This window comes from Apaloderma vittatum, unplaced genomic scaffold (genome assembly GCF_000703405.1).
Source record: "Apaloderma vittatum isolate BGI_N311 unplaced genomic scaffold, ASM70340v1 scaffold16771, whole genome shotgun sequence".
NCBI classification, from domain to species: domain Eukaryota; kingdom Metazoa; phylum Chordata; class Aves; order Trogoniformes; family Trogonidae; genus Apaloderma; species Apaloderma vittatum.
Genome location: NW_009697526.1, coordinates 39279 through 52905, shown reverse-complemented (window position 1 = coordinate 52905; position 13627 = coordinate 39279). Strand labels below are relative to the sequence as shown.

Below are 13627 nucleotides of genomic sequence, written 5' to 3'. Positions count from 1 at the left end.
GCAAACTTGCTGACAGCGCTCTCTAATCTCTTGTCCAGGTCCCACATCCAGTTATATCTGAATGGCCCTGCCTGCAGCACAGGAGTCTGACAAAAGTTGTACAAGATGCACTGAGGGTGCTGGATGTAGGGTCCCCTCCTCATCTGAGGGTGGTTATTGCAGCCAGGCACTCCTTAACACCTGATCTGGCAACATCACTTATCTTATGAGCTCCTGCCTGTCAACTACAGTGTGCACCAAGCAGGTGGGAGTTGGTTTTGCGCCCTCTTTCATGCAAGATGTTGGGAAAGGGTGGATTCAAGGTCTTATTTTGGCCAACCGAGACAGTTTGGCTCACAGACTTGATTCAAGGTTATCAGAAATGCCATAAAACACCTTGCTTAATTAAATTCCAGTTGCCAAGTCACCTGGAAAATTCACATCAAACCATTGAATAAGGGGCGGGGAGGGAGCAGGAGGAGTTTAGGCAGTATCATAACTTCACCCATGACCTTGCAAAAGACCTCTGGAAAAACACAGGTCCTTGGCTCCACCCCTGGAAAACTTTCCCCTAAACCCTATTCGAGAAATCTAACAACTCTGCCTTCCTGGAGATCGTATATAAACCACCCTAGGTCACAGCCTGTTTCAAACTGTAGCAGAGGCATTTGAAAGTCCTCTACCACTTTGGGGCTGCGAGCAGAGTCCTCTGAATAAAAATATTTATGTGCCACTCTTTCACACGGTAGGTTGGTTTCTATATATGTACTGTTAAGTTATATAAATATTTAAGCTAGGGGAGGGGGGTTGTGCAAAAGAGTCTTTTCAGTAACTTTTCTGCCTGAGCTGGGACAGATGTGGTCATGCTCTGCAGAGGACTGTAATAACTCACTTGTGGTTCACTTTTCTCAGTTTTCAGCTTGCTGGTCACCACATTCATAGAATAGAATCACAGAATCATAGAACAATTCAGGTTGGAAAAGACCCTTGGGATCATCGAGTTCAACCAAGTAATCCTAATCCTAATTTCCCAATCCAGCGCTAGTAAAGAGATAAAAGGACACGTGTCTGGGGTCAGAGAAAGGGTATATCTAGCTCAATATTCTGAATCCAATGGAAATTAATAGAAGAGGGTCAGGGGAAAGAATGAGGAAAGAAAAATGTACAAGGTGACTTTTTAAACCTTCAGTAGTCCTCATCTCAGACACTTCCCCAGCCAAAGGTAGGGCTTGTGTTTTAGAGGCCATGGCAGCTTTCTCACCCATGAATCCTTTTAGCTACTTGTCCTGCCTGCCTCATTTAAAATGCTACTTGTTTTACAACAACACCTCTGTCGAATGTCTAGCAATGAAAATGGAAATATCAGTGCTAGTCCAAAGCCTGCGGTGCACCCGAAAGAAGATAAAGCACCCTGCGTCGCTGCCAGCATCACAGGAAATTTTTCAGCAGTTTTCTCCAAAAAGAAAGGTCTTGCTGACTGCTGAAAATCGTGTCAACACCTGAGAAAGACGAAATAGGACCTATTTCTGTTCAAGAAATAGAAATTCCTGCACCAGCGCCTTTTACTGCACAGAAAAAACCATCAGCAAAACTCAAGTCGTGAGTCATTTTCTGCCCCTCAGTATCTGCATTGCTACAGCAGCAGCAAGAGTGCTGGTGAGATAGAGACGTCACCCCTCGTGCTTGCTGCTGCCATCTGCTTAGCTCCTTCTTGATCTGTATCTGTGTGTCTGCAAGTTCATTTTCTGGGGTTGGACACCCTGAAAATGCAAGCTGAGCAGCAGGACACGCGTTTCCCGATGTCGGCTGAGAGCCAGGACCCCAAGCTGGACCACTTCAGATTAAACATCTGACTTAACTTTAGGGGAGTGACGGAAGAGCTGTGTATCTGCATGAACTTGGATGGGGTTAGAGATACGTAAGAAGCACAGCCTCGCTGTCATTTCCCTTCCAAATGCCCCCTGAGGCTAAAACCCAGCTCAGCATCGCAGGTGGCTGAGCAGCGTGTGTGCCCAGCTGCAGGTCCTCTGCTGTGGGAAGGTCCTCAGAGCAGATGATGTTTTGGAACAGGGGCTTCCAGCCCCTGGGTTGCTTCAAGGCTTATTTCCTTCAGTGCCAATGCAAAAGCTGAGCTCTTGGCCAACACAGGTAGGTTGGAAAAGGCGGCTTTGTCTCAACACCGTGCCTCAGTTCCAAGAAAACTTTGGGGTGTGAGCTGATTAGACGTGGTGTGGGTTTGGATCCCTCCCTCAGATGGGCTAAATTCTCCCACTGCTGCATCCTCTAGGCACCTGAAACCTATTTTAGATTTCACCCTTATTCCCCTGTTGATATTTCCACATCCAGGAGGACAGAATTTGTCCTCTTCTTGGTCTCTCCTAGCCCCCTCCTCTGCCAGCTGTGTCCGACAAGCACAAAAAATGACTCCAGGTCATGATGAGCTTTCTCCAGTTTGAACGTACCTCTGTGTTTGCCCCCAGGTGAGCAAGAGCCCTTCACTTGAAATCCTCCCCGCGATGCTGCGGCTGCTGCTGCGGCTGCAAATCTCAGCCAGCTGCCTCTGGCTCGGACGCAGCGAGGTGGTGACATCCTTTGAAAGTTCATGCCCTCAGTTTTTCTTTCGGGAAACTCCCCCAAATGAAGCCCTGGAGCCAGAGAACCCAGCCTGGATCTGCCAGCATTACAAGAACCAGTATTACTTTGCCACCCTGTATGACAGGGACAAGCGTATTCCCGTGTACTCTGCTTACCTCTACCAGCCTGGACCTGGCAAGAGACCTAAAACGTGGCTCGTGGAGCCTCAGGTGAGTGTCCTGTCTCATCCTCCGGTCATTAAGAGATGAACTGAAGTATTAAACCAAGCACTTTTTTTTCTTTTCTTTTTTTCCTTTTCTTTTTTTCCTCCCACCTCCACACACATGCAAATGGCCCCACTGGTTGGGATTCATCTCATCTAACTTCAAACACCTTCACCACACGATTCCACTGATGCTTCTGAGACAGCAGCAGGAGGATGAGATGAGTCATGTCCTAGAAGTGTCCATTTTCTCCACATTGACCTTACAGGAACTTTCAGTCAAATTACATTACATTAATTTACATTACATTAAGCCAAATGACCCCCTCTCCCTATCCTGTGGTGGGAAAACCAAACAACGGAGGAAAAAAACCCCATCCAACAGCAGCTGAATGTGCAGGACCAACTGTGCTGGGCTGTGATTGCTACTTCGCCCTGAGCTGTTTTGCATTCCTGACGTAGCTTATTTGCTGCCAGTTAAGAGTCAATTTGGCTTTGCAGGTGGTGTGAGGGAAGCGCGGAGAAACTTAGACCTGGGTGAGATGAGCCGGTGAAGAAGTGTAGGTACAGGCACTCAGCAATGAGGAGGTTAGGCTAACAACGGGTGAATTTATTGAGTGGTATTTCAGGCGGTGAGAAGTGAGTGGGATCACAGAATCACAGAATCGGTGTCAGTCCAGGCAGAAGTGCGTGATCTCCCTACCCCTGCAGCTGCCCCTTACCACCATCACCTCAGGCTTGGTTCAGAAGGATCCACCAGACACACAGAGGTCTCCCAAATGTCCTGACAAACTTCAGACCTTCAGTAAAAGAGACCGAGCAAATTATGGAATGGAAGCAGAGAAAATTCAGGTCATTGCTAGGGACACAGTAACAGTAGGGGATTTAGGTGAAAATGAGCCACAGAAGAAATCCATATGCCCTGTGCCAGAGGAGGGCTAAATATGTTTCCCTAAATATGAAAAGAAAGGTGTTACAGTTACGAAAAAAATCGTTTGCACTTGTTACTCATAGGAACTCAGGCAAGTAATCTGGTGTTGCATCACTGCAGCCTCCACATTTAGAGGGGATAAAAACTTCCCTCTCTTCCTCTGAGGCCATCTGTGAAATCTGTCATTTTGCTAACTCTCTTCAGAGGTCTTTCTACAGCATTTAGGTTCCCTGCATCTCTTTGGGGATTATGAGCTCCTTTAAGAGACTGGTCATTCCTACTTATTTTCAGTGGTGCGCAAGTTCTTCTGCTCATCTTCTTCCCCTCCTGTCCACCTTCAAGGACTCCCTAAGATACTCAGCCTTCAGAGAGGATATCTGTGTGCTTGTTTTCCCTAAGCTTGTAAAAATCTAGGGTGTTGGCAGATTGGGTTAAAAAAAGCCATGAAGACCCTTCATAAAGACTGAGAGAGCTCTTGTGGAAATGGGGCTGAGCAGAGCAAAGGCCAGAGCTGATGAGAGCGTGATTAGGTGCTGGAGATGAAGGTTGGGTGGGATTAACGGGGGTGGGAGGAACTGAGGAGAGCCCTGGGCAGATGTGGGATGTGGAGAACGGAGGAAAGGAAACCAGATGTGGCAGGCAAGATATCTCATCAAAGTCACCTTTCAAACCTGGGAGTGGAAAGTGCTCGTCTTCTCATGCGTCCACCCACACTCCCATCGCAGGCTGGATTTCAAAAGTCACAAGTCAAATCAAGAGCAGTCAGATTCTGAGCTGCTTTTTTTTTTTTTTTAATCTCTTGTGTTTGTTGGGGAGGGGCAGCTTTATGTTATCTCTCCGATTCAGGCATTTTCATACACAGAGATGACAAAAAATGGGTGCTCAGCGCTCAGAGACTTCTGCTCAAGGGAAACCTGCTCCATTACCCTATCCCTGATACTAATTCCTTTTCTTTTTCTTTACCTGTGAAGCTGATGGGTTCAGTGTATCCCAAGACTATGGAAAGAGAGTGGACCCTTTTAAATTATTTCAACGTCAGCTTAGAGCAACTCAGCAAGAGCCAGGCTATCCTCCGAGACTACAAGAACCTGACGGGTTTGAACCGCGGCCATTTGAACCCCAGCAGCCATCACAACGACTCCAGCAGCAGAGTAGCTACTTTCACCCTCACCAACATAGTGCCCCAAGATGAGAAACTCAACAGCGGTGCCTGGAAGAACTATGAGCAGCAAACGATGATGAAGATGACCCAGGGCTGTAACAACACCTACGTCATCGTGGGTGCCGTGCCTGGGAACAACTATATTGCCAAGGGGAAGGTTAACAAACCCAGCCACATCTGGTCAGGTGCCTGCTGCGAGGTGGACACCAACCACAGGAAGGCTTGGGCGGTCATTGCTGAGAACGACAAGAACCAGGCCCAGCTCCTCACGCTGGGGGAGCTGGAGGATGTGTTGACTGATCTCTATGGGAGGGACCAAGTTTCTCTGTTTGACAGCGACTGTCCCCGGGAATAAGCCCCACTTCACATCACAGGTGTAAAAGATTTGGGAGCTTTCACCACGAGTCCTGTGAAGCATCCATCCTGTTTCCTTCTCTAGCCGTTTTCCAGCTCTGTCTCTCAGAGCACCTTCTCTGATTAAAGGGAGAAAGAGGTCAGCAGAGCCTTGAGCTGGTTTGCACTGCTGCCCACCCTTGGAGGGAGCTCTCAGGGAAGAATCCTCGCCCTGGCCACCCTGGAGGGGCAGGATGGATAACAGCCTATGGGCAAGGACATCAGAGCTTCTCAGTGAGTCTAGAGGGCTTTGCCTTGATTTTTCCCTTTTTCTCCATGTCCATGTACAGATTGTAGTTTCTTCCTGTCCTCGTTAGATAGCTCTGATAACGTGTTGCTGACTTGTCCCTCACCTCCTCAGGAAAGAGGTGGGTCTAGGATGGCCCAGGTTTTCCAGAGGGGTTGTGGAGTCTCCATTGCTGGAGATACTCCAAACCCAACTGGACACAGTCCTGCAAAGCCTGCTGACCATGCTTGAGCTGGGGTCTACATTAGAGGATCTCAAAAGGTCCCTCCCAACCTCAACGATTCAGTGACTCTGTGATTCATCCTGGGACAAGGAAAGCAAAGAGCTCAGGGACTGCTGAGAGTCTGTAAGGGTTGTCCTACCAATGCTTTCTCATCAGTAGAGCCAATGATGACAGAAAAGAATAAACGGTCTCAGGAAGGTGGAAAGAAGGAAGACAACTGAGCATAGGAGGAATACTTCAGCTTTCTTGAAATCTGTAAATAAATAAGGAGGAGGGAAGTAACCTACATTAATTGATAGGCTCCCTATCCCTGAACTTACCTGAAGACCATGCTTACTGGTAATTTACTAGCAGGTTTTTGTTTGCTTGCTTTTGGACCACATATGAGAGCAGGAGCTGAGGCATCAGCCAGCCAGGCTCAGGGATCAGATATACAGCAGGTTTGACCAGTCAAAGCTGAACTTCTGTGATATACTGGTTGGATAATCCCATTCTGTGCTCTGCTTCTGGACCTCTTCTGCAGATTTATGCATAACTGATTTTGTGAAATGTATTCAATGGATGTAAAAGATCAATGTATGCCGTGTAATTTAGTTCCTGAGTAGTTTGCAATATAAATTATTTGCCCCAGTGCTGGACCATAAGGTCAACTTCTATATAAACCGGAACTTGCTTCCCCCTGATATTTCCACTGCTAGTAATGCTCTAGTACCTACGGCATCCTTGCAGGAGGTAGGTTGTCCAAATCCTTTCTGAAGATGCCATAACACCTACAGAAGTGTCACCATCAGATGAATGTGCATGAACAAAGTGGATCATGATGCAAATGGCTCATACAAACTGTCTCACTTGCAGAGATACCAGCTTGAGCCTGAATTTTTCAGCTCGGGAGCTGTTCATCAGTCTGCTGGGTCTCATGATCACCCAGACAAACCCCTTTGGAGGCTGTGCAGAAACGTGGGGTGGGGTTCAGGTGCAGGGTCAGGCACCTACATGCAGGGCTCTCCCTGTGTTCTGGGTGTCTGAGCTCTGGTTGCAGCCAGCAAAGATCCAGGTGTGGCTCAGCTGCATAAATTGAGGCATCCTGAGCCACTTGAGATGCCCTGATGTACGCAAGACATTGAGTGGGGCTGGCTGATCTGCTGCAGGATCCTAGGGGACACCAGCACCCATCTGGACCAGCAGCCACAGGCCAGGCAAGTTCCCAAAGGGCATCTCCAGTGGCTCTGGACACCAGAACGCAGGTAACCAGATCCCAACACAGACCACCGGGCAATGCCTGGTAGCATCACAGTCCTGCTCCTGTCATCTTGAGCTGTGTTGCTCAGTGAGGTAGGAGAATATTTTGCTCCTCAGGAGGACAAGACAGGAACTTCACTCACACCCCTCTTTGCTGGATGGCTCCTGTAGTCCCAGGTCCCCCACTCCAATGGATTTTTGCTTCTCTGACACACATGGGGTGAAACCAGCAGTGCTACTTCAGGTTGAGAGACTTCTACAGACACCTCTGGAGTTGCTCATGGGGCTTTCTCTGGCTTGCTCAGCCGCATCCTGAGGCCTGCTGGGGATTGAAACTGCACTCATCTTCACCATTGCCTGTCCTATGGCCTCCTATCCCCACTTTCCAGGCTCTGCTGGAATACTCCATGCCTCAGTGACCCCATGAGTCACTCCTCTATCAGCTCCCAGGGCTCTCCCCAGAATCTTTTTCCCTGGCAGCACCCAGAAATTTTCTCCTCTCCATGGCAAGCATTTAAAATACATGGGAAGCCAAAAACATAAGTGCATCAGCTTGGAGGCTGCCTTCCAGCAGATATCAGGGGTGCTTCACACAGCACCCCAGCTCGAAGCTGAGCAGAGAGCTGCCCTAACCCCATGGTCTCCAGCTCCAGGAGCATCCTCCCAGGCAGCTTACATTGTGATTTTCTCCAGGTTCTCCTAGCCCTGGCTTTGAATGGAGAACAGGAATACAGCCCTTTGGTGAGCCCAGAGCTGGTCTGTGCATCATGGGCATGCCCCTGGGCAGGGTGACCACTGGGAAGGTACAGCCACACTGAGATGGAAAGGTAATTTCACAGTTTATTCTGTGTCCATCCATCTTTGGGGAGAGCTCTGGGCACTAGGGAGTCACTGGGTTTTTAGACATAAAGGAAAAAAAATATTTTGTGCAGGAGGGGATGCTGGGAGTTAAACCCCATTATCCCTGCAGGTCATTGGAGTGCTCTGAACAGGCATGCAGCTTACAGAACGACCCACTGTCTAAGATCACTTCACTGCAAAGGGCTGGATCATGCAGTTCTCTTAGTCCTTTCCCAGAAACACAAGTGGTTCAATCTCCTTGAATTGAACAGCACATTGCTACAGAAAAAGAAGGAAACGGGAAAATCAAGAGAGTGGCATCGTCTAGCTTCTGTGTCCAGTTCTGGGCCCCTCAGGTCAAGAAGGACAGGGAGCTGCTTCCAAGAGTCCAGCGCAGCCACAGAGATGATGGAGGGAGTGGAACATCTGCCTTGTGAGGAAAGGCTGAAGGAGCTGGGGCTCTTTAGCTTGGAGAAGAGGAGACAGAGGAGTGACCTCATTCATGTTTACAAATATGTCAAAGGGGAGTGTCAGGAGGACGCAGCCAGGCTCTTCTCAGGGATGTCCAATGACAGGACAAGGGGCAATGGGTACAAGCTGGAACATAGGAGGTTCCACAAAAATATTAGAAAAAACTTTTTCCCTGTGAGGGTGACAGAGTCCTGGCACAGGCTGCCCAGGGAGGTTGTGGAGTCTCCTTCTCTGGAGACATTCAAACCCCACCTGGACACATTCCTGTGTGACCTACTGTAGGTGATCCTGCTCTGGCAGGGGGGCTGGACTAGATGATCTTTTGAGGTCCCTTCCAACCCTGAACATTCTGTGATTCTGTGATTCTGCCTGAGAAAGCAGCTGGACAAAACTCCTTCGATGCATCCAGATATTGAGCAGCTGTAACATTTCAGAAGAGTAAATACAATATCTTTATTTGTAAAGCTCTTCAGGAGCATCTCTGGCTGCTATGCAAGGAAGGCAGAGTAGAAGCACCATACAGGGGCTTTGCCATCTACTGGGCAAGGAAGATGCCATCTCTGTCTGTTGGGTTGGACACGCTGAAGCGATTGCATTTGCCTACCTCTTTCATATAGGCAGCAAATGTACATGTTCTGCATGAAATGCATGATGTTTGTGGGACCATCAAACTGATCTCCTAGCTGGTTGTTCAAGAGGAGTGCACATCTCTTAATCTGATTCTGCAGAGATGAGCTTTTTCCTGCAAAATGAGGCTCAAAACCATAGAAGTTGTTTCCTGAGTCTCACAGGAGGTGCCACTGGGAATTTCCTGCCTTCAATTAAATGTAGGTCTATAAAAAGGAAAAAAAAAATCGTTCCCCTAACCTAACTACTTTACCTTGCTGGGAGCTATTGAAAGAGAGGAATGTTCAGTTTATTGAAGAAAAAAACAACATCTCTATTTTCACATGTTATGCATCGTTGTTGCAAGGTCACAAATAATCTGGAAAGCGTGAAGACTTCAAAAACAATTCTCCTTCTTCATCCAAACATCTGAAATATTATTGCTGGCCAGCTAAAGGAAGAAATAATGAATTGCGGATCTTTGTATCTCTATAGCTTCTTCTCCGTGGTCTTTAGTGCCTTTTCTTGATTTAAAGGTGTCATGGTTTAACCCCAATCAGCATCTAAGCCCCCCCCAGCCACTCGTTCACTCGCCTCTGTGGTGGGACAAGGAAGAGAATTGGAAGAGTAAAAGTGAAAAAACTCATGGGCTGAGATAAATACGGTTTAATAAGCAAAGGCCATAGATGCAGCTTTATATGCTGAGCATGATGTCACATGGTCTGGGATATCCCTTTGGTCAGTTGGGGTCAGCTGTCCTGGCTGTGTCCCCTCCCAGCTCCTTGTGCACCGCCAGGTACTCACTCATGGGGTGAGGACCAGAAAAAATAAAAAATAATCACAGCACGAATATAAAACACAGTCCCATACCAGTTACTGTGAAAAAAAATCTCTAACCCAGCCCAAACCTGCACAAAGGGCTAACATCATGCTTGGCAACACTAGATCAAAAGCCAGTGTGGGATAAAGAGAAGGGCCCTTAATGTATGAAGTAAAGACAGCAGAAAAGCCCATTGAGAGGTTATAAAAGGGGAATGGCACCATCAAAACAACTGGGTCACGGAACATAGCACAGAGGTAGCAGGTGAGTAGAAGGGGAAAAGGAAAACTACTGCCAGACCAGCAGAAGGTCTGGAGGAACCCCTCAGCAGGGAGGAAAACGGAGATCTCAGATCCATTAAACTGGGGAAGAGAGTTAACGCTGAGTTAGCACTGAGTTAACACTACAGGTGGTGAAAGGCTTTGTGCTTTGTTTGTACCAACTTTATACAACTCTCGGGATGTTTGCTGGGAATATTTCCTTTCCACATGCCAGAATGCTAACAGTGAGATTACTGTTTCCAGACCCAAGATGCCAGGTCCCCCACTCTGAACTAATGTTTGCTTTCCAAGTATCACATTAGCTTCTCTAAAGTACTTATAATGTAAATTTGCACTCTGTTTCTGATTAATTACACAACCACGTGTCTTGCCAGTTATGTTACCTGCATCTAATCTCGTTCTGAGTAACCTGCTCATGTTTTCTCAGTGCAGTAAATGAAGGTTTGTTTTAAGAGACTGCTATATGCATAAATGGTAAAAAAAAAAATGACTCCTGGGGCTTTGAGAAGTTTTGTGTTTGGAGCACTGGGTTGGGACTAACACTGGGTTACAAAGTCACCTCAGTGCCACTGTTTCAAATCCATGAAAAGAAGATAGAATTAACTTTATTTTAGAACAGAATAGAATTGTCATGGTTGGAAAAGACCTTTAAGATCATCAAGTCCGACGATTATCTAACTCTACTGCGCCCACTTCTAAACCATGTCCCTGAACACCATATTTAGGCAGCTTTTAAATACATCTGAGGATGGAGATTTTACTGTGTGCTGTGACTTGAGGCTGAAAAGGAGAGTATAAAAACATTCAGTTTTATTGTTTTCCTATTACACTACCCTAAATCAGAACTTTACTGAGAACTGAGGGAGTTTGAGAAGCACAAAAACACTGGAAATTGGAGAAGAGAGAAACCTTTGGTTTTGAGCAGAGCAGAGCAGAGCTGGAAAACAGGGCTACTTGTGCACAGGAAATTTTGTCATTTCAAAATGTGGTTTCAGTCTGAATCAGAACAAAACCCCAAGAGTTTCCAAATTCCCCTTGAAATGGAAATTCTGAGAATTTTGGCCTGGAAACGCTGAAGCAGGGTGTTATGATACCCACCTCCCGCCCCAGACCTGCGGAGCCAAATCATCTTTCTCGGCAATTTGCGACGATGTCGCCGCCAGCCTCCCTGAGGAAGTGGGAGGTTTCCTGGGGACACCTACGGTGACATTTCCCCAGGAGCCTCTCTGAGGATCGCCGGGCTCTGAGCATTGATCTGGGAGTCCTCATCCTAGCTGGACTTCTTGAGTGTTGCACAGCTGGGTCTTGGTGGCGGATCAGATGGTTGGAAGGGTTGTGTTAGGAAGGTGGGGGTAGGTGGAGGCTGTTGGCAGGGTAGAAGAACCAGTTCTGTTTCTTGCCAGAGGCTCAAACCATTTATGGAGAAGCAGTTGGCCCTGCAGCCAGGGACTGCACCCTCCTCCCCACAATTGGGGTGACACCTCTAGAGTCTCTTGACAAGAAAGGGTCATGTTTGGTATGGGTATGGTTGCTTTAAAAATGAAACCTAGTTAGGGAATGTCTGCCCTGAATCTCTTCTGCAGGAAGACTGGAGGAAAAAAAATAATGAGAAAATTAGAGACCTGGAAGTGACTGGTGGAGCTGATGCTTGCTGGAGTCCTGAAGTCTTTGCTCACACGCCTTTATACTCCCCAGGTGAGCACATCTTTGCCCTGTTATTCTTATAGAAAAAGCAAAAATCTAGAAGATGTGTAGGTAGCCGCAGCGTGAAGGCCACGACTGATCTGTACTGTTTCACTGCCTCCATGCGCTCCTTCTCAACCTTGCCTTTTATCTACTATCTAAGACATGGGGCATTGTTGGCCACCCAACAGTACATGTGCATAAGATCCCCACTTACTATTGCTTTCTATTTGGCATTGCAATCAAAAAAAAAGGGCTTAAATTTAAACTTAATAAATCATTTTGTCTTAGGGTGGCAGGGAATGTTTTCCCCAGGTTTTTCAGCAATGCATTTAGAGAGGTGAGAGGCAGATTCTGCAAGTCTTCATGACTTCTAGGGCCAGGATTGGGTCACTTATTGGGATGTCTTAGAGTAGATGTTTACACATGGGGGAAATTCTGCAGGCTGAGCACAAACAAATGGTGCTGTTTGGCTTCCAGCTATCAGTGCAGAGGAGGACAGGCCTCCCATAGGCCCTGTGTGGTAGCTTCCAGCCCTAAGTAGATGCCTCCAACACCCCTGGGTGTCTCAGATCATGGCTGATACCTATCCTGAGTTAACCAGATCAGTCTGTAAGTGTTTGTTGCGGGCTGCTGTCTAAACTCCTAGTAGAGTCAATGGAGTCAATGACTGACATGGTCCATGGGGTCTGAATAAAATATTGAGCCGGGATGGACACCTTCACTTGATAGCTGAGTGTCTCTAGAGTCCTCTTATCTCCACTGCGATGGGACCAGCTCACGTGGAGACACATATGAAGATGCATTGCAATGTGCAGGCTGATTCTTACACTGCAGACTCCTGGAAAAACACATTTTCTCACACTTGGTTTCCTGGCCATGGTATAGGAGTATGACTGTAAAAATCTATTAATTGCTTCCATCATTGCCAGAGATCCTCTTGCTCAAGTATTTTTAATTTTCTCCTGCATTTTAAAGGTTAACTGTGATAGTGTATCTGTGATGTGAGCTTTAGCATAGGTCTTTAGAATAAACGTTCCTGCAACACGTTCCTGAGTTTGTCATACTTTTTGTTGAAATAAGAGAGTAATGGACAATAAGTCATGTATTTTTCAAAGTTTAGATCCACGGCAAGAAGAACAAGTCACCTTTCAAGCAGGAAGAACAATTTTTTATTATAGTTTATTAGTTGTTCCATGCTGAGAAAAATCAAAGTCTGCAAAATAAAAATATCAACCTCCACATCTCATGTAAAACAAGTGAGAGGCCGTGAAGAAAGCACAGCAGTGACGGTGCCCCTTTGGCCACAGCCTCTTCCAGTGGTGATGTTTTACTCCAGACTGGGTCTTAATGATTTCTACTTGCTCTCTGCTTGTGGTATTGAAGGCTTCAGCCTCAGACACAAACATTTCCCCCAAAGGCCAACATGCCCTACCAAGAGGTAAAGTACAACTCAACTGAGTGTTACAGCTTCTTGATGAAGTACATATATATATATACACATCTCCTTTGCTGGAGGTGACTTGGGTTCAGACTCTCTATGTAGACATTAATATATAGGAAAATTAAACCCCGTAACAGCTATCCAGTCTGTAACCCACTATGGCTTACAGGTCCCTTACAGCAGTGTATCTCCCTTAATTTCCAAGAAACAACATTGAAATGTGCAGAGAGAGCGCTTGAGCCAAACTGGCCAGGCAAAGGAGAAGAAAACCACTGGAGAGGTAGGAGACACATCACTCTGCTCTTGTTACCTGCATAAAAATGTGCATGGCAGGAGCAGATGGAATACCAGCGTTCTCCAGTGAAATTCCCTGAGCAGGACAAACCATGTCAGCCTAACCACAGCATTTAACAGAGGTATGTTAGAAATAAGTAACATGCATCGACTGAATGAAGCAGAAGAGCTTAGTGCCACTGCTGGCAGCCTTCGGAGCAGCTGACAGGTGTGAAAA

At 46.8% G+C, this 13627-nt stretch overlaps 1 protein-coding gene across 1 annotated transcript; it reads left to right on the top strand.

Annotated features, from left to right (window-relative positions):
* The first annotated feature begins 705 nt into the window (after positions 1 to 705).
* Positions 706 to 5224, top strand: LOC104280118 (endonuclease domain-containing 1 protein-like). The gene is made up of 3 exons (XM_009877676.1): positions 706 to 724; positions 2460 to 2783; positions 4679 to 5224. Exons 2-3 carry the CDS (start codon positions 2496 to 2498, stop codon positions 5222 to 5224), a joined length of 834 nt encoding a protein of 277 aa, XP_009875978.1. The 5' UTR covers positions 706 to 724; positions 2460 to 2495.
* Positions 5225 to 13627: the final 8403 nt, after the last annotated feature.

Excerpts from the sequence above, each read along its gene's own strand:
- LOC104280118 (XM_009877676.1), top strand. The coding sequence starts at position 2,496 with ATGCTGCGGCTGCTGCTGCGGCTGCAAATCTCAGCCAGCTGCCTCTGG. Across the intron at positions 2,784-4,678 it reads CGTGGCTCGTGGAGCCTCAG|CTGATGGGTTCAGTGTATCC; the intron begins GTGAGTGTCCTG and ends TTACCTGTGAAG.